The sequence below is a fragment of the Cervus canadensis genome, chromosome 10, assembly GCF_019320065.1.
Source record: "Cervus canadensis isolate Bull #8, Minnesota chromosome 10, ASM1932006v1, whole genome shotgun sequence".
In the NCBI taxonomy this organism is placed as follows: Eukaryota; Metazoa; Chordata; class Mammalia; order Artiodactyla; family Cervidae; genus Cervus; species Cervus canadensis.
The window spans coordinates 28,733,342-28,760,357 of NC_057395.1; the positions used below are offsets into that span (position 1 = coordinate 28,733,342).

At 43.2% G+C, this 27,016-nt stretch overlaps 1 protein-coding gene across 1 annotated transcript in view; it reads left to right on the top strand.

Annotated features, from left to right (window-relative positions):
• GAD2 (glutamate decarboxylase 2) overlaps positions 1–23,261 on the top strand; it is a 66,184-nt gene extending 42,923 nt beyond the window's left edge. The window contains exons 12-16 of the mRNA XM_043480369.1: positions 5,372–5,450; positions 8,875–9,024; positions 16,207–16,314; positions 16,823–16,912; positions 19,194–23,261. Coding sequence (XP_043336304.1) covers positions 5,372–5,450; positions 8,875–9,024; positions 16,207–16,314; positions 16,823–16,912; positions 19,194–19,367 — 601 coding nt within the window. The 3' untranslated portion in view covers positions 19,368–23,261. The remainder of the gene's footprint in view (positions 1–5,371; positions 5,451–8,874; positions 9,025–16,206; positions 16,315–16,822; positions 16,913–19,193) is intronic.
• The last annotated feature ends 3,755 nt before the right edge of the window (positions 23,262–27,016 follow it).

Sequence of the window (27,016 nt, forward strand, 5' to 3'; positions counted from 1 at the left end):
GGATGAGACAGCTAAGAGGGTGCCAGGAGACCGGGCACCCCTGGGCACTGTCAACGGACCCTTCTTTAATCCCTCCTGGAGCAGGCTGCTGTGTACCTGGAAGAACCCATTGTTTTGGGCCACTCTCATGACTTTCTGGCCCAGCTGAAGGTTCCAGCACAGCCCCTGCCAAATTACCAATTATTAATCCTACTCCCACCCCTGAGGGCCAGAGGTTCAGAAACTCAGTTCATTGGTTATGGGCCCTCTGTCTTAGGCAAGCCACTGCATGAAGCACAGTGTGGACGCAAAGTCCAATATGCCAGGAAGCCTGTCTTCAAGGGTTTTAGAATCTAGTAGGGAGACTGCAGTCAACCACGGATTATAGGTCAAGGCAGAGGAATTAAAGGCTCAAGAGACAGATTGCTCCTTCTAAACAGGGTTATTAAAGGAAGGGAAGCCTTCCCCCTGGGGTGAGGGGGGCACGGAGCTTCATCAGGCAGAAGGAGAAGAAGGGCGTTAAGGTGAAGAGCAGGGTCACAGAGGTTTGAGAGGGTCCTTGGGGAAAGTTCAGATAGACTTGGTTGGAGACCAAGATGGATTTGTGTCAGAGACCAGGAAGCTAGTGGAGGATCCAGAAGTCCTGCCCAGTGAGTCTCAGCGGAGGGTCTGCCTGCAGAGCCAAATCCAGATGAAGGTAAATCCCTGAGCTGAGCATCACTGCCATTCGAGCCCTTGTTGTGCATAGAGACCCTTGTGTTTCTCGGGTTGGGGAAAAACACTGGAGAGATCCTACTATAGCAGCCCTAGTGGGAGTGTGAAGAGAGGCCACCTTTGGCCACCTGATGCAAAGAACTGACTCATTTGAAAAGACCCTGATGCTGGGAAAGATTGAAGGCAGGAGGAGAAGGGGATGGCAGAGGATGAGATGGTTGGATGGCATCACCGACTCAATGGACATGAGTTTGAGTAAACTCCAGGAGCTGGTGATGGACAGGGAGGCCTGGTGTGCTGCAGACCATGGGGTCGCAAAGAGTCAGACACGACTGAGCGACTGAACTGAACTGAACAGACTGAACTGAAGAGAGGAGTGGCATTTCACGCGCTTTGGAAAGGCCACTCTGGGTTCAAGAGGAAATGGCGGCCAGGACTGAGGAGGAGGTACTGGGGCTTCACAGAGGACCAGGGGCAGGAGGAGTGGAGGGGAGAGATGCTTAGGGTAGGAAGCAGAGATGTGGAGGGGAAGGAGGAGATGAACCTGGGAGAGCTGCTTCCTGGAGCAGAATGCGTCATCAGAGACCAGCTCTTCAGGTGTAATTTATTAAAGAGCTGGTGCTTCTGCTTCCTTCACTTCCTTCTGAAATATTTTCTGTGTGTATGTATTGGGTTGGCCAGAAAGTTCATTTGGGTTTTTCTATAACATCTTATGGAAAACCTGAGCAAAGCTTTTGGCCAATCCAATGGAAAAGTCACACTCCAGTTACACTAAGAACACCAGATGTTACAAAATTTTGACGTATGATTTATATATAGTGCTCTTTTTGCTTGCTATATTTTCTGTTAATAATCCTTTAGAAATTCCAGAGAGTGTCCTCCCTGACAGATTTTACAGTTTTGCATATCGTGTTGAACAGAGTGAGGGACATTTTTTGGGAGATGTCTTTTATCGAGCTAACATGAGTTTGTCGTATATAAAACACTTTTCTCAAATTTACATCAGAAATCTAGCACCATTGTGTTAGGAGTATATCATAACGGCCTGGGGAAGTTTTTTAATATGTATATGCACAAGAGTCGGACAAGACTTAGTGACTAAACCACCACCAGGATGTTTCCATTTTTTACTGGAATCTAGGTAACAGGTTGGAGAAGGAAATGGCAACCCACTCCAATATTCTTGCCTGGAGAATCCCATGGACAGAGGAGCCTGGTGGGCTGCTGTCCATGGGGTCACACAGAGTCGGACATGACTGAATTGACTCAGCATGCATGCATGCATTGGAGAAGGAAAGGGAAACCCATTCCAGTGTTCTTGCCTGGAAATCCCAGGGACGGAGGAGCCTGGTGGGCTGCTGTCTATGGGGCTGCACAGAGTCAGACACGACTGAAGCGACTTAGCAGCAGCATGCCAGTCACACCCCAAAAGGAAACATTTCAGGCTCTCCGTGGTTTTCAGTGGATACCTGTAGCATTAGGTCACTGTTAGAGCAAGGACCCTGTGGCAAGCAATGGCTTGAATCCCACTTGCTAGTTATGTGCTCTTGGGCAAGATGTCTCTTCATCTGTAAAACTGGTACAATGACAGTGTGTAGATCACAGGGCTACTGTTGTATGGATTAGATAAATTAATCCATGTGAATCAATTAGAGCATTGCCTGCCACATAGGAAATAGTAAATGTAGTTAGCATGTGAATGCTGAAAAATTTCCGAGTGATTTTCATATATCATCCACATACACACACATGCAAATTGAGCACCAAAGTACTACAGAATAAAATGCTTTATACAGAACGTAAAAAAAAAAAGTTCAAAGAGTGATATAGGAGAGGAAAGAAAGAGAATGAAATCACACCACTAAGGTTTGAGAGCTGAATGTTTAGGAGGAAAATGGGGGAAAAGGGGTGTGAGGAATTGAGGTCCAGAATAAAGGAGAGAGAAGAGATCTGGAAGGATGAGGAGGGGGATAGTTAACCAGTTCATTTGGGATCTTCTGAGCTTGGCGTGGACAGGCGGGTACTGAGAAATGTCTCCCAACAGCCCTAGGGGGCTCAGCTCTCTATAAACTTACTGAAAGTCACAGAGGAATAACATCTCAAGGCAAAACATTTTGAAATGAACCTGAGGCTGCTTTTCACAAATTGCCAACATTTCTGACATGAACAGCTAACGCCATGTCGTTGAATCGCTGTCTGCATCTTTTTGCATTTTTATGAGGCAGCCCCTCTGAGAGAATTCAGGGACCAGTCGGTGGGGGGCTTGACAGCTTCTAGTCTAAAAAGACAAATGGGCCACTGTGTAGAAGTAAACACGCTCAGTTAGAAACGTGGAAAACAGCTATTTTCTTCTCCAGTTGGTGTCATTACTGATAAAACTGCATTTTGTCAGTATTGGGCATCCAGCTATAGAATAGTATAGAATGTACCGAATGGCTGAGTACATATGCCCAGGGTCACAAAGCTCTAAATGATATAGTTGAAATTAGTAGCAAGAGCCAGGCTTAGTTACTGTTTATTGTGTTGGATACGGTTACAAGCACTTTTCCCAAATGATTTTTTATGTTTTAACATTTAGTTATTTGACTGTGTTGAGTCTTATTTGCATGTGGCATACAGGGTCTTTTGTTGCAGGGCACAGGCGCTCTAGTTGTTGCATGCAGGCTCAGTAGTTGCAGCACATAGACTTAGTTGCTCTGTGGCATGTGGGATCTTAGTTCCCTGACCAAAGGTTGAACTGACATCCCCTGCATTGCAAGGTGAATTCTTAACCACTGGACCACAAGAGGTCCCCAACAATGTCCTGTTATTCTCCTTTTATAGACAAGGGAATCTAGGCACAGAGAGGTTAAGTAACTTGCTCAAGGTCACACAGCTAGCAAATGATAGAACCTGGATGCAAACTCAGACTGTCTGGCTCCTGAGCTCCCCTCCCTTAACCAAAATTCACCTGCTGCTCAGTGCCCAGGTTTCTTGACTCCAGTTTCATTCTAAAGAGCAACGAGCTGTTTTCCTAGAAGCAGCTCTTCGATATCCGTTTCTTTATTATTCATGAAGTCTTTTAGTCCTCTGTCCAGGGGTATAGCCATCTGGCCATAAACCACCTTGGCTTCTTTCCTCATTTCCAATATATCTGACAGCCAGTGTCAAAGCTCCAGAAAGACCAGACAATGAGCCAGACTATTCATCGCTTCAGATAAGATCCCCAGGCCAGTAAGTGTTCCCTGACTGGCCAGCTGCTGACCGCCATTCATCAACTAGAGGGATGGAATCTTTCCCGGCATCTCATTTCTTCCCGAGGTCCTCACACCTTGAGTGGTGGGAGTAGGCTGAGCCCCGTCTGTCGCTCAGCTGGAGGAGGGCCGGCACTGCTCAAATCTGTGAGGGAGCCGCTGCGTGTGGTCCTGCTACGCTGCTTCCTCCTGTGAGTCTGCGGGTGCCAAGGTCACGTTCCCGAGTCTCCTCCTCGAGGATGCCTCGGTCTCCCAGAAGATAGGCACAGAGACTCATGGAAAGTGAGCAGCTGCTCTCCGGGAACTGGAGGAGGAAGAGGGTTGAGCAGCACAGTGAGTGAGAAGGAGAGAAGTTGAAGGAAGTTGCAAAACTCGGCAGAGATGATACTTGATTGGCCTTAAAGATTAAATATCAATAGGATGTAACCAACTGAAGCCATAGGAGATGACATTCCAGGAAGAGGAAGTAGCACCAGGAGACCCAAGATCATGAGAATAGCATTTTCTGAAAACAAAACAGACTTTGGGGTGTGATGAAAAGCAGTTCAGGAAACTGACAGGACTCCAGACTGGGCGAGTAGCCTGGGATCTAGTGTGGGGACACCATGAGCCATACTCCACAGTTTGGAACTTAGGCTGGAGGCAAAAGGAAGAGGAGAGAGCCATAAGTAGGACTAGAAAATAACTATGGTACCAGGTGGAGGAGGAAATGGAAACCAAGCTAAGACAATATATCCAATGAAAATAATAATAATAATAGCAATTTTTATTATTAAAGGACTCTGAACCAAGACTGTGGTTTAGGAGTTTCAAACAGCATAAGCCCCTGAACTGAGCATCACTGTGACTGGAGAGAGAGTATGCTGCTTACCAAGGATGTTGGGACAAATAGGCTGAAAGCTGCATTGGGAGCCGCAGTGTATCTTCTCTGTGGTCCAGAAGGATATCTCTGGATGAGAGAAGAGATGGAAGCAGGGTATGAGCTAGCTGTTGTAAAAGAACACATTTGGAACATTTAGTCGTCCATTGAATGGAAAGAAGGAGGAACTAGATTGGGAAAAGTACAGAATTCAGCAGCGGAATGAGCCACTGCTCTGAGCTCCAGGGCACTACAGTTGGGTCAGAGGCGGGAACACTGAAGGCATGGGGGACCCCCTGGTGCCCTGCTCTGTGGTGGCCAAAGGAGGGACCCTGGACGGGCCGATCGCAGTCACTCAGAGCTCTCAGACCACCATGGAGCTGAAGAGAGACCAGCCTTCACCTGCTCTCTTTGTAGACGAAGGAGAGGTTGTAGATTTTGAAGGGTCCCCCTCTTGTTTTGTAAGTTACCGTCATGCTGGAGTCTGAGAAACAGTGCCAGGAACCCTGAGCCCTGTTGCGCCTCACAAGGGGTCGTCTGAGCCTGTCATGGGTGCCACCCTCTTAACCTGATTTGTTTCCTTTAGGGCCAACTCTGTGACCTGGAATCCACATAAGATGATGGGCGTTCCTTTGCAGTGCTCTGCTCTCCTGGTTAGAGAAGAGGTATGTCATTCCTCACTCGTGGCCACATCCATAGTTGGGGTTGGATAGAGTGATGTATGTAGTGACAAAATTAAGATGATTTTACAGAATGGGACAGTGAGCCACATCCACAGTAGGGGAAATTGTGAATGAGGACAGCTGTAAGGCCCTGCTCTTATGTCCAAATATAGGATGGTTATATTCTGACTAGATGAGGCAGGCATGTTCCATGCATGGCTGAATTATTGTGCTTGTGAAAAAGGCATAGGACATTAGGTTGTACTCTGATGCAGGGTCAACAGTGGGTCAAGAGAGAAATACCATTCAAAAATTAGTCATGGGATTGAAAGAAGTGGAGTTTCAGGGTGAGGGAGGTGGCAGTCCCCCACTGTCCTCTGGTTAAACCACACTTGGAGTGGTTTGCTCAGGTTAGCATCTAATCATATAGGAGACCCCATCAAGCAAGACCTCCAATAGTGAGGGACATTAATCAACATGAACAGAGGTAGTTGAAAGAACTAAAGATGTTTAATCTAATCTAAAAAAGGTTTAACTTAAAGGACTGAGAGGAAGGCAGCCTTTACAACATAAATGACTCAGGTTGGAGAGATTTGTTTTTTATTTGAGGCTTCAGGGAGCTGGGTTAGTCACATTGGATGGTATGGCTTTGATGACAAAATCACGATAACCATGATTTGAAGTCTGACTTGGGGTCAATGAAAAGAATGCTTTTCTAAAAATTAAGCTGCCCAACAGGTAATGAATGACTTAGGTAGGAATAAATCCATCATCAGGGGAGCTGACTGAATGGAAATTGGACAAGCACTTGTTAGAAAGAGGATGGAAAGATAGAAGGAGCAGGAATAGGGACTGACCTGGAGGTCCAGGGTTAAGACTCCATGCTTCCACTGCAAGGGGCAAGGTTTCAATTTCTTGGAACTAGGGTCGCACATGCCTCGTGGCATGACCAAAAAAGAAGAAGGGGGAAGCAATAGATGAACAGCTCTAGGATCCCTTTGAAATCCAAGCGTTCATAACATATCTTTTATAGAGGTCCAAGGGATAATACCATGCTATCAGATGATATTCTGTGATAAGAGAGTTCTTGGTTTCAAAAAAACTTGGAATATATTAGCTTAAAGAGTTGAAAACAAGTTTCATAATTTCAGGGAGTATCTTAACCTTTTATTGCTGATATATAATAAATATCTGAAAAAAGAGATATTTATGACGGTTTCTGAAGTTTATTTGATCAGGGGACTTTTTTGACAGCAACTCTTTTACAGCCAGCAGCTATTCGTGGATTTTAAAGTTTGGAATGTCGTGGCTCAGAATCAGGGTATGATCTCACCTCTTTATGTGACTTCTACTTGTCCTTTTGTACAAGGAGACTGGCACTGTCTCACCTTTTAGAGATCATGTGCTCTGAGTTGCTTTTCCTATCCCAGTAGAAGTTGGTCTGGTTTATCCACCATTCCACACTCCCTGGGTGGTCTCCCTTAGGACTGATGGCACCTAGTCATGAGCTTCATGGCTGGGGGTAAAATGGTGCCAAGTTTCTATGACCATGAAACAAAATAGATGCACTTACTGCAGTTTTTAGTCTTACTGGTTTTCGAGTCCAATTCAATGTCATTCTACTGTTCTATTATAATTACATTGTACTGAATTTCTCCCACTCTCAAACAAATAACTTAGTGAATTCTACCAAATATGATGTCCAGACTACAAGACTGAGCCCAAATCTGTTATTATCATCTGGGTACCTACTCTGGTCTTTCAGGATCTAGATCAAATTTTAGCTGCATTTTGTTTTAGTTTGGAGAACTTTCAAAAGGGGCTCTCACTTCTAACTTCAACCAAGTGATCACAGTTTAGTCTTTTCTTCTCTTGTCATGAGTCACAAAGGGAAAAAGTCAATGCCAAAACTTCTGTAAAATTGCAATTACACTGTAGATAACCAAAGCGTCAAAGACTTCCTGTGGTTCGTGACAAATTGCAATGTGGTGAAGTGGCTGACGATGCTGTTTTAGTCAGAGAACATGATTCATTCACTGGTCTTTGGAATAGTTCAATCACTTTGCCACCCATTTTCCATAGTTAGCTTGTGGTGCCAGGGTAAATTAATGGTCATTGGGAACGAAACTTTCCACTATAACTACCATAAGCAAGTGAGCATGAAAACACAGTGCCCAAACCCTAACCCCTCTTGAGAGAGGAGCATGACATCTTAAAGATTCACTATTTTGAAGACCTCAGAGTACCAATGTCTTTATTTTTTAGATTTTAGCATCTTAAGATAATAGCAGTGAATTGTACTGGGTTTCCTAGGTGACTCAGTGATAAGGAATCCTGCCAAGCAGGTGATGGGAGTTCCACTCCTGGGTTGGGAGGATCCCCTGAAAGAGGAAATGGGAACACACTCCAGTATTCTTGCCTGGGAAATCCCATGGACAGAGGAGCCTGATGGGCTACAGTCCATGGGGTTGCAAAGAGTCAGATACGACTTGACTAAACCACCACCACAATGAATTGTCCTATAAACTATGATTTCCATAAAGAACTCAAACACTTACAGCTAAATGGTAAAGTACTTGAACTCAATATGAATGAAAGAGTAGGAGAATCACACTAATGATATCTTGCAAAACCAAAGAATTTTCAAAATAGTTTGATTACAGCAAAACCAGAACATCAGGACATCCTCCCAATGAACATTATACTCTGATTGTGATTTTTTTAAAAAAAAATGCCTTCTCACTAAAATTCACCTGAGCTGGATTTACATTCCAACTGTTCCATTTCTAGGTAAAAGCTACAGAGCAGCTTATATAAAGTTTTTGATGTTCCGTCTCATCTGTAAGATGGGAATTATTAATAACCAGCCACAACAAAGGGTATTGTGAAGCTTAAGCAGAAGTAATCAACAAATTGAAAAAAAAATAAATGCCTTCTCTTAAAAAGGAGAGTAAAAGTATAAATATGCCCTGATGTTAACCTCTGGTAATAGCTGACCCTAAGCCATTTTTTCCCATAGAACTGACCTATAGCAACAGTTTATCTTGCTCAGATACTTGTCTCACTTTTTTTCTCATTTGATTCTTACTGTTTTCTTTCTCCAGGATATTCAGCTCCTCTTTCTTATATATTTTTCTTAATAATTTCCATCACAACGTAAACCCAATAGAACACATTATAAAGTCAGTAGAGAGTTTGCTAAAGGCTTCCCGGGTGACTCAGATGGTAAAAAATCTGCCTGCAATGCTGAAGACCTGGGTCAGAAAGATCCCCTGGAGGATGGCATGGCAACTCACTCCAGTATTCTTGCCGGGAGAATCCCATGGACAGAGGAGCCTGGCCGGCTACAGTCCATGGAGTCACAAAGGTCAGACATGACTGAGCGCGACTAAGCACAGAGTTTCCTAGGTTTTCTCTTCTCTTCTAGGGACTGATGCAGAGTTGCAACCAGATGCATGCCTCCTACCTCTTCCAACAAGATAAACACTATGACCTGTCCTACGACACTGGAGACAAGGCCTTACAGTGCGGACGCCATGTTGATGTTTTTAAACTCTGGCTAATGTGGAGGGCAAAGGTGAGCACCCCAGAATTGGCTGAATGGCAACTAAAAACAGGTGCTGTATCTGGTGACCCTTGTTAGGACATGTCAAAATTGACTTCCAAATTGAAAATTATTTACTCAAGACGAAATTTCCTGAATCCTAGATCTAGTTAATCTGCATTCTACATGGGCAGAAATATAAGAAATCTGTTGTGTGTTTGTTTGTTTTTTGTTTAAGCCAAATTGCTTCTAATGCTCATTTATCTAAAAAACCAATCCATATTGCTTTATACAGCAGAATCTCTGGATTCCTAAGAGGTGTTTCACTGTTGTTCTTGTCCCAACTCTTGGTTTTTACCCAGTGATTGATCATTTGTATACGTTAAATGTAGACTTTTTGTTTGGAGAACAAAAAAGAAAAGGAAAAAAATCAGCATGATAGCTTGTTTTTGTCATTTCATAGAGTAACCTCTAGTTATAAAGCTTTTTTAAAAAACCCTGGAACTTCCTGGTGACCTCCTTTAGTTTGGTTTCTCTATTTACCTCAAAATTTAACTGTGGATGATCACCCCTCTCTCAGACATGGAACTCTGTAACTAATGTTGTGCGCTACTGGCTGGACCTAATTATAGCTTCCAAGAGCACACGTGTGTGGGTAAATGTAAGCAGGCTGGGAAGGTCAAAGATTTTATTTTTCACTTTGACCAGATTCCTAACTTAAATGTCACAGCTCGGTGACTTTCCACCTGGTTTCATTTATCTCCCACAGGAGGCAATGGCTAGAGCCAGTAGGGACATGCTGGAAAAACCCAACTGCTAGAAAAGTCCAACTGTTAAAAGAGTACGTGAGGGAAACGTGACAAAGGGAGAGATGAGAGGGAAGCTGGTGAGACCTCGGTCCAGTGTGTTTGGGAAATGGTCCACGAATTTGACTCTCAGCTTTCTTTCTTTCTTTTTTGTAATATTCAGTTATTTTATGTATTTATTTAGACTGTGCTGGGTCTTTGTTTCTGTGCGTGGGCCTTCTCTAGTTGCAGTGAGCAGGGACTATCCTCTAGTTGCAGCACACAGGCTTCTCACTGCGATGGCTTCTCTCATTGCAGAGCCTGGGCTCTAGGGCTCATGGACTTCAGTGGTCACGTTGCACACAGGCTTAGTTGCCCTGAGGCATGTGGGATCTTCCCCGACCATGGATAGAACCCATGTCCTGTGCATTGGCAGGTGGATTCTTAACCACTGGACCCCCAAGGACATCTGGCTCTCAGATTTCTAAGTATCCTACACGAAGAGGTGACAGATCAGCCCCATAGAAATAAGCAAATGACTTGGTCAGCTGGATGAGACCACAGAATGGCTCCTTCGTCAGGTCTGTAGAAAGAGCTATGGACCAGGTCCACAGTACCCAGTCCATATGCTGGTGTTTAAGCAAACTGAATTTCCTTAGACAGTTCCACACAGGCAGATGGCTAATAAGAAAAAGAGGGGACTTAGGAGTGAAATAGTTGACATCTATTGGGTTGGCCAAAAAGTTCATTCAGGCTTTTCTATAACATCTGATGGAAAAATTCAAACTAACTTTTTGACCAACTTAATATTGTATGGAATCTTCTTTAAACCCATCCTGGAAAAAGGCAGTTTAACTAGAAAGATGGTCTTGCTTAATGCACAAAAATTCTTAGCTGGTTTCCAGGGGTGGCTGGACTACATGGTCTTCAAGCAAACCTCCATCATGTTATTTGGCCTGATTGAGTTTTCTTTAAGTATTGCTAAGTACAAGACAGTTACCTGGAGTGAGACCCAAGGTGACTTATTGCCCCATAAAGGTGTGTGATGAGTGGGCTAAAATCCCTTGAGCTGGGCAGGGGACTCCTTCCTCTTTTGAAAGTTGAGTGCCTGACAAGGACAGGTATCTGGTCTCCGCTGCCCAAGTCGAGACTCTCTGTTGCAATGACACTATCATTTGGCAATAATAAATCCATCAGGAATGTAGACTTATTGGTGTACTCTCAGGCTGTTTTCAAATGAGCAGGCTTTTCATGTCCTTGATTGGTGGGAATAATAAAATGACAGAGGTAAACATTAGCTAGGAAGTTGAGGAAAGCTTGGTCTCTAAATATTGTTCAGTGTCCCTCTTTTTGCCTCTTGTTCCCCTGGTGTTTTTATTCAGATGATGATCATTAGCTATATTTACACAAAAATGTATCTGACATGGTTCATCGGATCCTGCTGCTTCTTTTCCATTGGAAGCCTCCCTGCCAGCTTGGTGCAGCTGGCTGGTTCTCAGAGAAATCACACGGAAGACATCAGGTGTGAGCTCAACAGCAGGACCAGTGAAGCTTGAAATAAAGGCAGAGGATCCAGTTTATAAAAGGGCTGAGATACAGACACCAGAAGAGGGGATAACAAGAGAGAGAGAGAGAGATCACAGTGGCTGTGTAACTTATGGACACATACATTTTGCATTGAAAATTAGTTTATTATCATCATCCAGAATTTAAAATAGTTTCATTAGTTCTTGTACATTATATTTGTGAAAAGGAATAATTCATTTTCTAACATTCATATGTAAGATGTGAACAGAAATGAAGACATCTGGATAACTCTTTGTAATTAATGAAAGCCAACATATTGTTTCTGTGTAAAATGCAGAAAGAGACTGTAGTAAAGAACTTCAAAAAAGAACTTGAATTACTTAGAAGACAGGGGCACCTATTTTTTTAATTCCTTACACAAAGCCCTAAGTATCTAGACATCTAAATGACAAAAACATCCATTTGACTTTCAACTTAAAGTTGCGTTTTTTTTTTAATGAAATAATAACTATTAAAGTAATAATCTCAGTCCTACAATCAAGATCAAGGGTAAACACCCTCTGATACGCCTAGCTCTGTCATAATACCAGCCAGGGCAGGAGAAGTCAATCTCCCTAAGAACCACGAGAGAGTTGGCCGTGTCATTCTGTTTTGTATTTGCAAAAACAATAATGAAGAGGAAGAGAAGGAATGTGACATTAATCTGCAAACCCTCTGTTATAAGATACACGTGGAGAATACAATGCTCCAGTGAATCCACATTTTCTCCTTAGTAAGATAAGCCATGGGAAAATAGTAATCTAAGTATAAATTCCTATTCTTTCACCTGTTAATAACAAATGGAGCTAAATGCACTGAAGACAACTGTCATATTAAATCCAAGACAACTTTATTTAAAGGAGCAAATTAATGTGAAAAAGAAAAAAAATTGAGCCTCTTGATGTGGAATGCTAGAAGGTACTCTGGATGGTGACATGATTTGTAAGCTTTTCACTGGCAAAGACACTGTGTCTGTCTTCAACTCTGTTCTTATTGGGTAAACCTTTTATTTTGTCTATTTTCTTTTCTTACAGCATTTTATTAGAGAATCCTAGAACTTGATTATTTTTCATCTTGACAGATTACCTCAGTTAAAACTCTGTGTAGACAGAAAAAAAGAAAAAAACCTCAAAAGGAGTCCCTTTGTTTAGGCTTGCAGTGATGGCTTAATATATAACTGCAGAGTTTTTACTGTAAATCTTGATGTTTGTATATGATTATGCAGATTGGCAGATTTTCTTATAATTTTCTGATTGACCTCCATAATTAAAGTATAGATAACAGTGGGACTGGCAAATGGCTGAGGGAAAAAAGAAACCAGGAGAAACTATTAAAGGGAAATGGATGTCCTGCACTCCTTACTGAGTGAGTGAATGTCCCCTTTCTCTCTAAAATATTAATTTTTTTCATAAGTGGCTACTGATTGTCTGTTGCTGGATGAGATCAGGGGCTACAGTTTCCAGGCAGGAAAGAGAAATTCACCAATGACCCTCACAAATGACAGAATACCAACTAGGGGATGGGGATTGACATACTATTATATATAAAATAGATAACTAATAAGAACCTATTGTACAGCACAGTACTCAATTCTCTGTAATGGCCTATATAGGAAAAGAATCTTAAAAATGAAAGTGGATATATGTATACGTGTAACTGATGACTCTGTGGTGAAGAATCTGCCTGCCACTTCGGAAGACCTGGATTCAACCTTTCAGTCAGGAAGATCCCCTGGAGAAGGGAATGGCTACCCACTCCAGTGTTCTGGCCTGGGACATCCCAATAAGAGAGGAGCCTGGCGGGCTACAGGTCATGGGGTCGCAAAAGAATCTGACACGACTTAGCAACTAAACAATAGCACACGATTGCGTCACTTAGCTGTACTCGTGAAATTAGCACAGCATTATAAATCAGCTGTACTCCAATAAGGGCTTCCCTGGTGGCTCAGGTGGTAAAGAATCCGCCTTCAATGCGGGAGACCTGGGTTCGATCCCTGGGTTGGAAAGATCCCCTGGAGGAGGGCATGGCAACCCACTCCAGTATTCTTGCTTAGAGACTCCCCATGGACAGAGAAGCCTCGTGGGGTTGCAAAGTTGGACATGACTGAGTGACTAAGCACAACACAGCATATACTCCAATAAACATTTTTTAAAAAATAGAACACAACTGTTTATAAAAGAAACACATACACCTTGAAGAGTCAAAGAATGAAGAGCTCAGTCCTAGTTTGAGAGCCAAGAATGATTCATCAAGAACTGACCTTTGAGACTGATTGTGAACAGGATGGATAGAATAAGTAAGACCTCGGCCAGCAGAGCTGGGAGAAGGGACATCCCAGGAAGATGGTCAGGCAGGGGCTGAAGGGCATATCCTGAGCTAGTGGAGCATCTCAATTGACTGAAGAATAATTAGGATGTTACCATTCAGATGAGAAGTAAGAGGTCCTGAGTGGGTCCATCCAAACCCATTCTGAGTGTGTAAGGATGAGGGATAAGATAAAACATCTTTCTCCCGAACCTCTTTCAGTGTAGCCCTGAGTCTGGGAACCTGCCGTCCACCCAGAAGTGGTCATCTGAGATTTCAGCTTCCTTCCCAGTGATTCGGGTCATGGAGAGGCATTGCCTGATAAGGCTTTATAGATGCCTTTATCATTCTCACAAGAAGAGCTGTATTGCCTATAATGAGTCAACAAGCATTTGATATTAATAGAATGAATTTCGGAGAATCTCCTAAAAACCTACAAAACCTTGAAAATAAAATGTGAATCTTAGTCTCATGAATACCCAGTTTGAAAGGAGGAGCCCCGGACTTTTACAGGCACATCAGAGTCCCCTGGTAGCTCTTCAGCCTTCATCTCGAGGGGGCAGATGGATTATTCCTGAGCTTAGCCAGACTGGACTCCCAGACTAGCAGGGCTAGAGAACTCCCATCCCGTCGTGGTAACCCCACTCCCTTTACGGTACAGTCACACTCATTTTCAGAGCATTCATTTCACCTCACTACGTCTCTGTGTGGGAAATCGCACAGGCACCATCATTCCATGTGACCAGAAAAGTTAGCCAAGGCCATGCGGCTGGACAGGGTCAGAGCCATACTGGTCCTGAACAGATCCTGGATCAGGTTCCTGCAAGCTGAAATCCAATGCGAGACTGGTCCCAAGGATCCAGTTTGGCTAACAGTAAACTCTCCCCCCTCTTATCTAACGTCCATCCCAAGTGGACCCAAACTGCCAGCTTGGTCCAAATCAATGGTAAATCCTTGGCACCCACAGACTCATTGAGTGCATGGGTGATGGCCTGGATGTCCAGGCATCAGGTGGATACTTGGAGTCACAGGAACCAGTTAGCAAGACTGGCAGTCCCTAAAGAAATGGATTTCTGAACCCATCAGCTCTCTTAAATGCAGCTTACTCTTAAAAATGTTTCAGATGTTACAAGTCATCATTCTGCCAGGTCCCCCTTTTAGATGACATGATGAGACTGTATGTTAACAGGAAAGTGGGCCCCTCTTGTCTCCATTATTACTTCCTCTGGATTTCAGGTTGGATTAGTCACTGGTAGGTCTGTTCTCAGAGTTCCTGGGACGAGCATTCAGTGTTTCTCTGAGCTTTCCTGTAGTACTCCACACATACCAGTGGAGTTAGGAGTAAAGCCATGTGAAAAGTAATTCCCTGGTGTTGGGGTCCCCAACCTCCAGGATCTGATAACTGATGATCTGAGGTAGAGCTGATGTAATAATAATAGAAATAGAGTGCACAGTAAATGTTATGTGCCTGAATCATTCTGAAGCCTTCTCCCCACCCCCGGTCTGTGGAACATTGTCTTCCACGAAACCAGTCCCTGGTGCCAAAAATGTTGGGGACCGCTGCCCTAGTGCGTCCTGTTGTCAGTGAAACAGTAGTAGTTCAAGGCCGTCGTGTTGTTTTTCACAAGTCCAGATCCTGGGCTTCCAACAGCTGGAAAGTGAAAGACCTCTGTGATAATGTTCACCCATTACAGACATAGGAGTCATTTTATCCCCAAGTGTTAGTCGCTCAATCATGTCCGACTCTTTGAGACTCCATGGATTGTAGCCCACCAGGCTCCTCTGTCGAGGGAATTTTTCAGGCAAGAATACTGGAGTGGATAGCCATTCCCTTCTCCAGGGGATCTTCCCGACTCTGGGATCAAACCCAGGCCTCCCTCATTGCAGGCAGATTTTTTTTTTTTTTACCACCTGAGCCACCAGGGAAGCCCCATTTACCCCCAGAGGAGAAATCTAATAAGCTTTGCAAAATGACAGGCTAATAGAGCATCTGTGTGCCTCTCAGTCAGTAATTCTTTTGTCCAGCACATATTCATTGAGCACCTACCCTATCTGTTCTATAATGGGGGTACATTGGTGAACAAAAGTGGGATCTGGAAATGGCAAATTTACCTGATGGGCAGGGACTCAGCAGACATCCAGGAAGGGGAGGGGTGGTCTCTGATGATGCTTTTAATCTGCAGGAAAAGAATAGCCAGCCCTCCTGTCATTAATGACTTCCATAATTACTCCTCTGAGTGGCAGTGGTAAATTTTCCCCTCGAGTAATCAAAATAATTGGCTGGGGAATAGAGGCTCTGAAAGAAAGGGATTCTGCCGTGGAGAGCTGTGACGACATGAAAGGGAACAGAGGCATCTGATGTGGAAAGCATGAAAGGAGGACTAATTGCCAGAAAAGCCTCTAGACACATGGTCTCGTGTAAGCAAAGTTCCGGTGCAGAGCAGAGGCCGAGGGGTCCGAAAGACCACCAGTGTCCAGAGGGATGAGTCCCTCCATCTCACCTGAGAGCTCGCCCACCTTCCTCAGCTTGACTGCTAAGCTCTCTTCTTCTCTCACGTAGGGGACCACCGGGTTTGAAGCACATATTGATAAGTGTTTGGAGCTGGCGGAGTATTTATACAATATCATAAAAAACCGAGAAGGTTATGAAATGGTGTTTGATGGAAAGGTATGTATTCTGATTTCTACAGTGCACCCCCCCCAAAGTTCAGTCCATTCTAACTCTTTGCGGTTTTTAAAATATTTTATTTATGTATTTATTTGGCTGCACCAGGTCTTAGTTGCAGCATGTGGGATCTAATTCCCCCAGGGATTGAACCTGGGACCCTGCATTGGGAGTGCAAAGTCTTAGAAACTGGACCACTAGGGAAGTCCCCATTCCAACTCTTCTCACTGATATTTTCTGAAGCTAAGAATATACTGTCCAAGTAAGTGAGACCATGACAAAGGAGAAGCAGTGGGGAGGGGGTAACCATTTAGAATGGAAGTATAAATCCAACTCTCTCTCACACACACACAAATACTGTATAATGGTGTGAAAGTCAGGCAGTTCAATGGTGATTAGAGATTTAAAAGCAGGATTGTATCTAGAAGCTGCAGAAGAGATTTGAAATGTCCTTGGAATTTTCAGACTTGTTTGTTTGAACTGAGCATGAATTTGACTTTCCTCTTTGTAGCCTCAGCACACCAACGTCTGCTTCTGGTATGTACCTCCGAGCTTGCGTGTCCTGGACAACAATGAAGAGAGACTGAGCCGCCTGTCCAAAGTAAGGACTCGCGTTCCCCTGATCTGGACCTCAGTGTCCTTTCATGTCCATATCATCCTCACGACAGATGTGCATGTCTTTAGGGAACATCTATCTTCAGCCATGGTCACGGGTCCCCTGCCCCCTGTGGCTTCCTATAGAACCAGGACACACAGAACTGGTCTGTCCAGACTTTTAACAACTCAACTGCTTCTGTGTTCTGAGAGCATGTTTATGAAGGCTGAAAATAAGCACTAGGTCATACCTTTCCTGGCTTCACAACTCAGCGGCAATCAGCTGAAATTGCTGATCTGCCAAGAGAAACTGGTGCTCAATTACAAATGTGCAAAAGATTCCAGGCCCCAGAAATGGGTAGAAAACAAAACTGCTGCTGATCCTCTTGAGGAGCCATGTTGGTTGTTCACATTGAGTTCTCTGAGGAGTAAAACCTCATTGTAAACCAGTGGTCACGTAAGTGTTGATATTCAAAAGTCACATGTTCATAACTACATTCCCTTTGAATCTATCCTTCATGTGAGACAAATACAACTGTGATAGAGGGCATGGTTCCCATACTGAACTGAGTTGCTGACTATAAAGATCTGGCATAAGCCCAAAGCTTCCCTGATATCTACATCTCTGGTTACATATTTGCAGCCCTGAACTGAAAAGATCAATGTTATATTTACAAACTCCAGTGGTAAAATATGTGGACAGGTCCTGCATATAGTTGGACATAATTTAAAATGTATGCCTCATCCTGGGAGCTGTTCCTCTTATGCCAGTCTTTACGGTCAATAAGGACTCAGGGAGCCCTCCATGTGCAAACAGTGCTGTGTGGATAAAAGAAGTGAAAGACCCCATCCTTGACCTCCAGGAGCTTACAGTTGGGTACAAAGATAAGGTTTATTTTCTCATAAGTGAGGGGATGATAGGAATTAGAATATAGACAGACTCTATGGCTAAGGATCATGTACTTACAACTAAGAGAAAATATGCTAGTGGACTACAGAAGTCAGGAAAGGCTTCCTCATGGGTGTAGGGCTGTTGTGGAGCCTTGGAGGCTTTGTAAGATGCAAACTGGAAGAGAAGGGATTCTAAGCAGAGAGAACAAATGTGACATGGTGAGACTGAGGACGATGTAAAGTGATGAAAATATGTGCAGTACATCCAAGGGATATGGGATAAGGAGGTCTTGTCAGAGCTGCAGATTCATCTGGGTGAGCCCTGGGAGCTGAGTCCTCAGAACTGGTGACAAAAAGGCATTTGTGCTGAACTGAAGCATTTTAACTTAATCTCATACATAATAGAGGACCAAGGGCTGTAATTAGCCATCGGGCATAAACGTGGTAAAATCTTGTCTGTGATCCAGCTCCATAATGTTAAATCCTTGTGGGTGCAGCTTTTTGCCTCAGCTGACTCTTCATCACTATTAGGAAATATATTTCAAATCATCTTATGAACTGAGGAATCCAAAAAGAAATTATACAAATGAACTTATTTACAAAACAGATACAGACTCACAGACTTACAGAAGGAACCTGTGGTTGCCAGGGGGAAAGATGGGGGGATAGGATAGTTTGGGATGGACAGACACACACTGCTGTATTTAAAATGGATAATCGACAACTGTATAGCACAGAGAACCCTACTCAATGTTATGCGGCAGCCTGGATGGAAGGGGAGTTTTGGGGAGAATGGATATATGTATCTGTATGGCTGAGTCCCTTTGCTGTCCATCTCAAACTATCACAACATTGTTAATCGGCTATACTCTAATATAAAACAAAAAGTTTAAAAAAGAAACTAGGAAGCTTTAGGATCTCAAGAATGAAAATAGCCTTAAGATCTCAAAAACCTGCTTATTTTCACACATCACTTGATAGTGAGGCTTATATCTTCGTACCCAGTCTCTGAATTTTGTCTTACTTCCAATGATTTTATATTTACTGAAGGATTAAAAAGTTCCCCAAATGTTTTATTTCTAAACTCTTTATCCTTGGAACCAACATTAGCTTCTTCCTGTTGCCACAAAATACTAAGTAGAAAGTCAAAGATAAGTTGCAAGCTCCTGATAGCCCACCACTGATTATTCCTTTCAGCACCTTTGAGATCTTGGATGTATTAACCTGTTCTAGCCCTCTGTTCTCATAAAAAGTGGGAGCAGTTCCTTTAAGGAAAAACAGATGTGGTTCTGATTGTTCAGTTAAATACTCAAAATGCTACTTGGCACTGGATTCTTTGATAATAGGAAGAATCCCTGGGAGAAGCAGTCATTGCAGTGGTCTCATCTCTCCCACAGGTGGCTCCAGTGATTAAAGCCAGGATGATGGAGTATGGGACCACAATGGTGAGCTACCAACCCTTGGGCGACAAGGTCAACTTCTTCCGCATGGTCATCTCAAACCCCGCAGCAACTCACCAAGACATTGACTTCCTGATTGAAGAAATAGAACGCCTTGGACAAGATTTATAATAACCTAGCTCACTAAGCTGTTTGAATTCTCTAGGTAGACAATTAAGTTGTCACAAACCATGTAAATGTATTTGTAGTTTGTTCCAAAGTAAATCTATTTCTATATTGTGGTGTCAAAGTATAGTACAGTTTAAAAATCAAAAACTAACATTATTCCTTTTAAAAATCGTTTCTTAAGTTTAGAACACCTCTGTAATAATTAGTGACAAAAGGCTGTGTTCTAATCAATAAGGAAAAGCTTACAATTGTTATAAATACTTCCCTTACTTTTAATATAGTGTGCAAATCAAACTTTATTTTCAAGTCAGAGTAGTAGGGTTGAATAGTGCCAAATTGCCCCTGAATCATAAAAGGTTCTCTGGGGTACAGTGAAAAGGATAAAGTGAATATAAAATATATGTTGACAATAAAAAAAAAAACTCTTGCCTTTTTCATAGTATTAGAAAAAAAAATTTCTAATTTACCTATAGTAACATATCAAGTGTATTTAAATACATATAATTTTACAAAAGGAAAATATATATATTAAAAAGAAATCCTATTTTGTAACATATAGATTTTTATTTTATATGGGTTATACAAACTGCAGGGGCAGATATAAAAACTAAGCCAGATTTTTTTTTTTCTCTTCTTTGAATGGAGGCACAATTAAACACTTAGCAAAGTTATTTAGGAACATAGACCCACAACAGAATGATGCCTTCTTTCTGTTCGGGCTCTTACAAAACAAACACAAAAGAATACTGCAGTTTCTTTAAAAAGTGATTGTCAGCTCGACAGTAAGATTCTGTTCCCTTTTCTGTTTTTCACCCATTGGACCTTAGCAGACCCGCACTGTAGGCCTGACAACTGGGCTTCATCTTAGACTAATGAGGGTAATCGTCTCTATTCTTATTTCCGTTCAGCCTGTTCTAAACAGAAGGTGAATGCTGGTTCTTGCGCTGTCTTCCCAGACAGTATTCTCTTATGAAGTCATGTGGATTCCTTAGAGAAAATAAAATCTAATCAGCCAGAGTAAAGAGGAATGAGACACACTCCAGATGTGGCGAGCCCAGAAAATTACACTTGGCCTTCAGTGTCTCTGTAAGAACAGTGACGTCATCCTGGAGGCCACATCGCCTGTCCGGGGAGGAGTTATTTCCCTCCCAGGTCATTGCTTTATTCCAATTCCTTCCCATTCCGACCCACAGAAGTCCTTCCTGCTGAGTTCCCCATCTCTGGGAACCCCAAATAATTAATTTCTACTTCATGAGGGGTTATGAGGAAATGAGCTCCTCACCCAAGACTTTTTTTAATTTTATATATTTATGTATTTATTTGGCCGTGCCAGGTCTTAGTTGTGGCACGCATGATCTTTAGTTGTGGCATGTGAACTCTTAGTTGTGGCATGTGGGATCTAGTTCCCTGACCAGGGATCAAGCCCTCTGCCGTTAGTCATTGAACCACCAGGGAAGTCTCGTTACCCGGGATTTTGAGACAGCATCTTAAGACCCTTCTTCTATCTTCTGTGTCCCATTAAGATCAAAGTGACTGGAATACAGAGAGGACATATGCTCCATATAATTCAAAATAATATTCTAAAAGCATCCTTCTGCCCCTGCAAACCTGATGGAGAGACAGGCGCTAACAAGAGCTCTCATAGGTATTTATAGGGTACAGACTGTCAGATTCCAAGTGCTAGTGGAGGACTACATGTCCTGCATATGTATCCACATATATGCAGACTGTGGATGCACATTTAGGAGCATTCATCCTTTCTGTATGGACCTCTCAGATCTGTGATCAAGAAGACTGTAGGTATATGAGGGAAGGAAGAGGACCCCATCCTTCATCCTGTAGCAAAGCCCTCTCACTTGACCATAGGATCCAACCACCTGCAAGCTTCATGAGCTTGCCCCTACATCTCTCCCCTAGGTTGGATACAGAAACATTGATACTTGAGATGCACTTGGCTTTGGTTCCTCTCAGTCTAAGAAGCAAATGGATTTCCTATGCCTATCAGACTTCCTAGGTGGCGCTAGTGGTAAAGAGCCCGCCTGCCAATGCGGGAGACATAAGGGACATAGGTTTGATCCCTCAGTCAGGAAGATCTCCTGGAGAAGGAAATGGCAACTCACTCTAGTATTCTTGCCTGGAGAATCCAGAGGAACCTGACTGTCTACAGTCCATAGGGTTGCACAGAGTCAGACATGACTGAGGCAACTTAGCATGTATGTGTGTATGACTTTTAGAAAAAAAACCCTATGCCCCACAATTTTATGAAGGAGTAAGCCTCCCCTTCTAGGCTCTGTCTAATGGCCAAGCGTTCTAGAATTTGGCTGTTGAGAATAAGCACATAGCTGCCCAGCTATCATGAGCCTCAGGCCCAAAGGACCCATCTCAGAGGCAGAGATGCTAATTATCAAACCCACCATCCTGCCTGGAGGATGGAGCCCAATGTCCTGATATGGACAGACCCCTCTCTACTCCAAGAAGCTTCTACCTAGGGGGTCCAGACTCCCTAGCAGAATCGACTGCTTTTTCACTTGATGGTATGACTGAACTTAAAAGGGAACATTTGTGCCTGTGTTTGAAATTCCAAAAAAGAGTTTTTATCAATAGATCATTTCCCTAACGCCCTGACCTTCCCAGATTCTTTCCCAAGTTTGCTGGGAGCCTTGCTCCATTCTATGTAGTGAAATGCTACCAACCATAACCCACAGAAGGAGGTAAATAAAAGCCTGACAGATCCCAGTAGTTTAAACATTCTTTAAAGTAGGTTTGAAATCTGGTCAAGTGGAAGGAAAGTAGGGAAGGAAGGAGAGAAGGAAGGAAGGGAGATTGTTTTGAACTTTAGCGCAAATTCCCAGTGCCAAAGGCTTTTATGTGGGACCATTCTTTTACATGGGATTGCAAAGAGTCAGGCACGACTGAGTGACTGAACTGATTCTTTTACAAATATTAGAAAAGTTGGGTTTTAGCTTTAATCTGATTTGACATGGCCATTTTCATTTAGACAGCAATATTGTGTTTCTTATTTTTAAATACTTGAAAAAAAAAGTGTGATATGTTTTCATCAGAGACACATAAATGGTATTGACTTCCTGGACTGTGTCAAGGACATGAGGAAAGAAAAGGAAGTTAATCCTGTGTGTAACTGTGTTGCCTTTAAATATACTGCTAGTACTGTCTCGTCCCCTCAGATTGGGGTTGTGCACTTTAGATCTGAATTTGCAGTGTTGCAAGTCAACATGTGTCGCTGTAGAAGCTTGTCCAACATATTATTGACGTGTCTCTTCCTGTGCGGTGGCCGCACTGATATTCTGGGAACCACACTTGCATCCGCTCCATGCTCTCTGCTACATGGGGTGCCCTCTGCCTCAGCCCTCATGGGGAATGCCCTTGGCTCCGCTCGCTCCTGAGAAGTCTCCTTTGAGAATTGTGTGATTTCACACCATGCAACTTCAGTGTCTCTGAGAACAGGAGACAAATAAGGAGGGTCACCAGCAGCCAACCTCGCAGGTACTATCCCTGCTAGCATCATTCGGAGTAGACACCACTCCTCAGAATATGGACCAAGAAAGCATGGGTGTAAATATTGCAGCAGAACAGGGAACCCAGGAACCTAGCAGTGGGTATCATCTTGCACGCGCCCTCCTGTTTTCAAATGCTAAGTGCATATGCTGTGTATTGATTAGTTACCTATGCTGAAATACTGTTCCCCATTGGTGTTTCTGAAAGATATTGACACTTCCCCAGCATCGCTCCATTACTAAAGACAGAAAACAATAATAAAAAAAAAGAGCTATAAACACGTGACAACCTGATCCTCTTACCAAATATGAACTTGTGTATGATCAAGGTATTTTATGTGTTGTCTCTCTAAATCCAAATAAATGTGTACATGTGGAAATATCTCAGATGCTGGATGCTTAATTCGGGCTTTGCCATGTTGAGGGGCTCATTTCTAATGACTTGTCCTGCATAAAAGGTCCTTCCACTGTCACAGAGCTCAGAGCATCTTTGGGTCTTCTTCGGGGAAAAAAACCTCTTACTTCTGTAGATGCTTCTCAAGGATATTTTTTTCACTACCCTGGTTTCTCCTTCACTCAGATCCAGTCTTTTTTTTTTTTTTTAAGGTATTTTATTATGGAAAATTTCATGTACCTGCCGAAGTGGAAGAAATAAGTGTAATGACCTCCCATGAAGGTTACAAGCAGCTTCAGAAATGACTAATTCAGAGCCTGGTACAGAAAAACCTGAATGGATTTTTGGCCAGCAGCAACATGACAAGGAGATTTGTTGGACACTCTTGGGTACAAGCCTTCCCCAGTGGCACAGTGGTAAAGAATCCACCTTTAGTGCAGGAGATGTGGGTTTGATCCCTCCTGGGTCAGGAAGATCCCCTGGATGAGGGCATGGTAATCCACTCTAGTATTCTTGTCTGGAGAATCCCATGGACAGAGGAGCCTGGTGGGCTACAGTCCTTGGGGTCGCTAAGAGACATGACTGAAGCCACTGAGAACACACACACTTGAAAACAAAGTGCTATGCGAACTGCTAACGTTTTAACTCACACAAAAACCTGGTGAAGATGATAGTTTAACAACATCCATGAAGATGTGAACAGGAACAGAAGATTGTTCCCAGCCTGGGGAGGGGCGGGGGGTCATGGGAACTAGGGCAGGAATGACAGGTGTTCCTCTTGATTTGGCTTTTGTCTATTGGTTCCCCTATAAGCAATATGAAATTATTCAGAATCTTCATCTCTTATGTCCTCCCTCCATATGTCTGCTTGAAGTGCTATCTATTCACTCCAGACTAATACCTTTAAGGGCATCTCAAGCCCATAGAGCAGCCTGGACCTGATAAGGCAAATCAGGATACACTCTACCACTGACATCCTCGTGGTGTTCTAGCTTTCACCCTGCTCACACACAGGCTTGCATGCGTGCTAAGTCACTTCAGTCATGTCTGACTCTTTGCAACCCTATGGGCTGTAGCCCGCCAAGCTCCTCTGTCCATGGGATTCTCCAGGGAAAAATACTGGAGTTGGTTGCCATGCCCTCCTCCAGGGGATCCTCCTGACTGAGGGATCAAACCTGAGTCTCATGTCTCCTGCATTGGTAGGCAGGTTCTTTACCACTAGCGCCACTTGGGAAACCTCACACAAAGGCTTAGAGACCTGAAAATACTCTGAAAGATCATTCATCCAGAGTTTCGCAAAACTCTGGCCTGAGGACCCAGGAAGAAGGAAGATGTCTCTAGTTTGGGGTACAATAAGAAGTTCAGGATGAAGATGGGGTTTTACACAGTTGAAGTCAATCTCTCATCTCTGGTTTTGCCCCTCGTGCATTTCATTGTTGCTTTCAATCATCCATGCCCTAACGTTTCTAAAATGATGACAGAAGGTGTTAGAAACTCTGCTAACTTGCTTTTTTTTTTTCCCCTATAAATCACAAATCTCAGAACCACTAATTCCATGAAAACTTTCAGATTCTCCCGGCCCTCAAACTCCATTTCAGGGCACTTAGCTCTTAATAAATGCTACTTAAATTGACTGGGATGTTTGTGAGTCAGACTGTAAGCTTTGAAAGACTGCAGGTAGCGAAGCAGTCTACGTGTTTCAAGAAGCTACAGATTCCCCAATAATACTTTCATTTTCAAATCCACACACATCCCAACACCTGTTGGCATTGAACTCCTCCCTTAGAACCTAAGATCTTTCATGATGTTTCAAATAAACAACAAAAAAAGATCCATCAAAATTAGTCTTTGATACAGTAGAAGTTGTGACTTTGAAATATCAAAACCATCTCTTCATTTCATTCTGTTGACTTCAGAAGAGAGAGAGTTATAGGCTTATTCATGTTCTAGATGTTGCCCAGGCTCCAGCGATTAGAACAGCAATTCTTTTTTTTACTTCACAGAATGTTTCCTGATCCACGATTTAAACAAATGTACACATCTGACACCATTTGCCACTGCACGGAAACTCACAATTCTCAGCAACATACATCAAAATGTTCATTTAGGAAAAACACCTGGTTTAACATCTGTCCTTGTTTATGCAAAGGAAACTCTTATTGGAAATGACTTAATAAACTCAGTTCTTTTCTTGCCAACCCAGTCAATCCTTAGTGGAAGTCTGCAGTAGGCAATAGGGAGGGAGACAAATATAGGGAGAGAAGCATGAAGCTCCTATTATTATTGTAAGCTCTTCATCCCAAAAAGACATCACAGAGGTTCCCCCCCACCACCTTGGCCTTCCATGAGCTGCAATTAACAAATATCTGCATCACTGGTATACGTATTTTAAGACTAAACGACAAAAGAGATTTGTTTTGACTATAAAAAACAATATTATCCCAATGTAGATGAAATTTCTTAAAAGATATTTCCATTCCCATACCTCCCCTGCTATTTCTTTCATCTGTAAGAGTAAGAGATTCCAATTCCCATGCCTACCCAAATAGTATTAAAATTACCTGCCCAGTATTTACAACGAAACAACCACAGGTGTTAATTATGGAAGCAGAGGGGTCCCAAGGAAGCTTCTTCTTGTCCTTGACATCCACTGAGGCTCTGAGTCCCATTAACTTCCTGCCCAGACACTACCAAGGCCAGATAAACACAAATTTGATTTACTAGGTATGATGAGTGCTCACAAGCACCATAATAACAAGGAAGAGGTGGCCTAGAAGGCTGGGTTTGTGGTGGCCTGTGAGCTCCCACCAGGAGAGATCTGATCTGCATGCTCATATTCTCATTCCTGCAACAAGGTGTCTCCTGGAGACATTGCGGGGCCTCAGACGCCAACTCAGCTACTGATCAACTCTGTGGCCCCGAGCAAATCCCTGAAGCTCTCTGAGCCTCAGTTCTTCATCTGTACAGTGAGGACAGAAAGAGCACTTACCTCCTGGGATGACAGTGAAGATTCAGAGGAGAAGAGAGCCCAGTGCCTGGAACACTGTGAATGGTCAGTATGTGTTCATTATACTTGGATTCTGGGCTGCTGCCTGTAAGGACTGGGCTCTTGAGGCAACTTCTTCTTCCTACTTCATCCACCTAGAGTCCATCATCCTGAACACAATGAAGATGTGGCAGCAGCAACTCCCTGGAGAAGGCCATCCTGTGAGTCATCCCCGAGGACCACAGACCAAGCACTGAGGTGACCTCTGTCAAGGACTCAGCCTTCGCTTCAGCAGAGACAAGAGATCCAGAAGGGCTGGCCAGGGTAAGTGAAGAGAAGGAAGAGCAAGAGGAAGTAAGTAATCTCCAAGGGGATAAATAATCTAGTACCTGTTGGAACTCGTTTCCCCAGGGAGCATCCTTGCCTCAGACAAGTATCCAACAGAATTAGAGAGATGACATGGATCAGCGGTTTTGGCTTCATTGGAAAGTGCCAACACAGTCAAGTCCAGTCAAGGCACAGTCAAGTCAATGCCCTCCAAGCTTCCATTTACGCAAGGAGAATGACTCATTGGCCACACACCAAGAGAAGGAAGAGTGGCTTGGTCTTCCCGAGCCATCAAAGAGTTTCCAACATCTCAAAAAGCAAGTAGCAAAGAGCCACTAAAAGATCTTACACTGAAGGTCACTCCTGCCGGGATTGCTGCTCTGGGAGCACGTGCACAAGAAAACACAAATAAACACAAAGTGGGGATTCT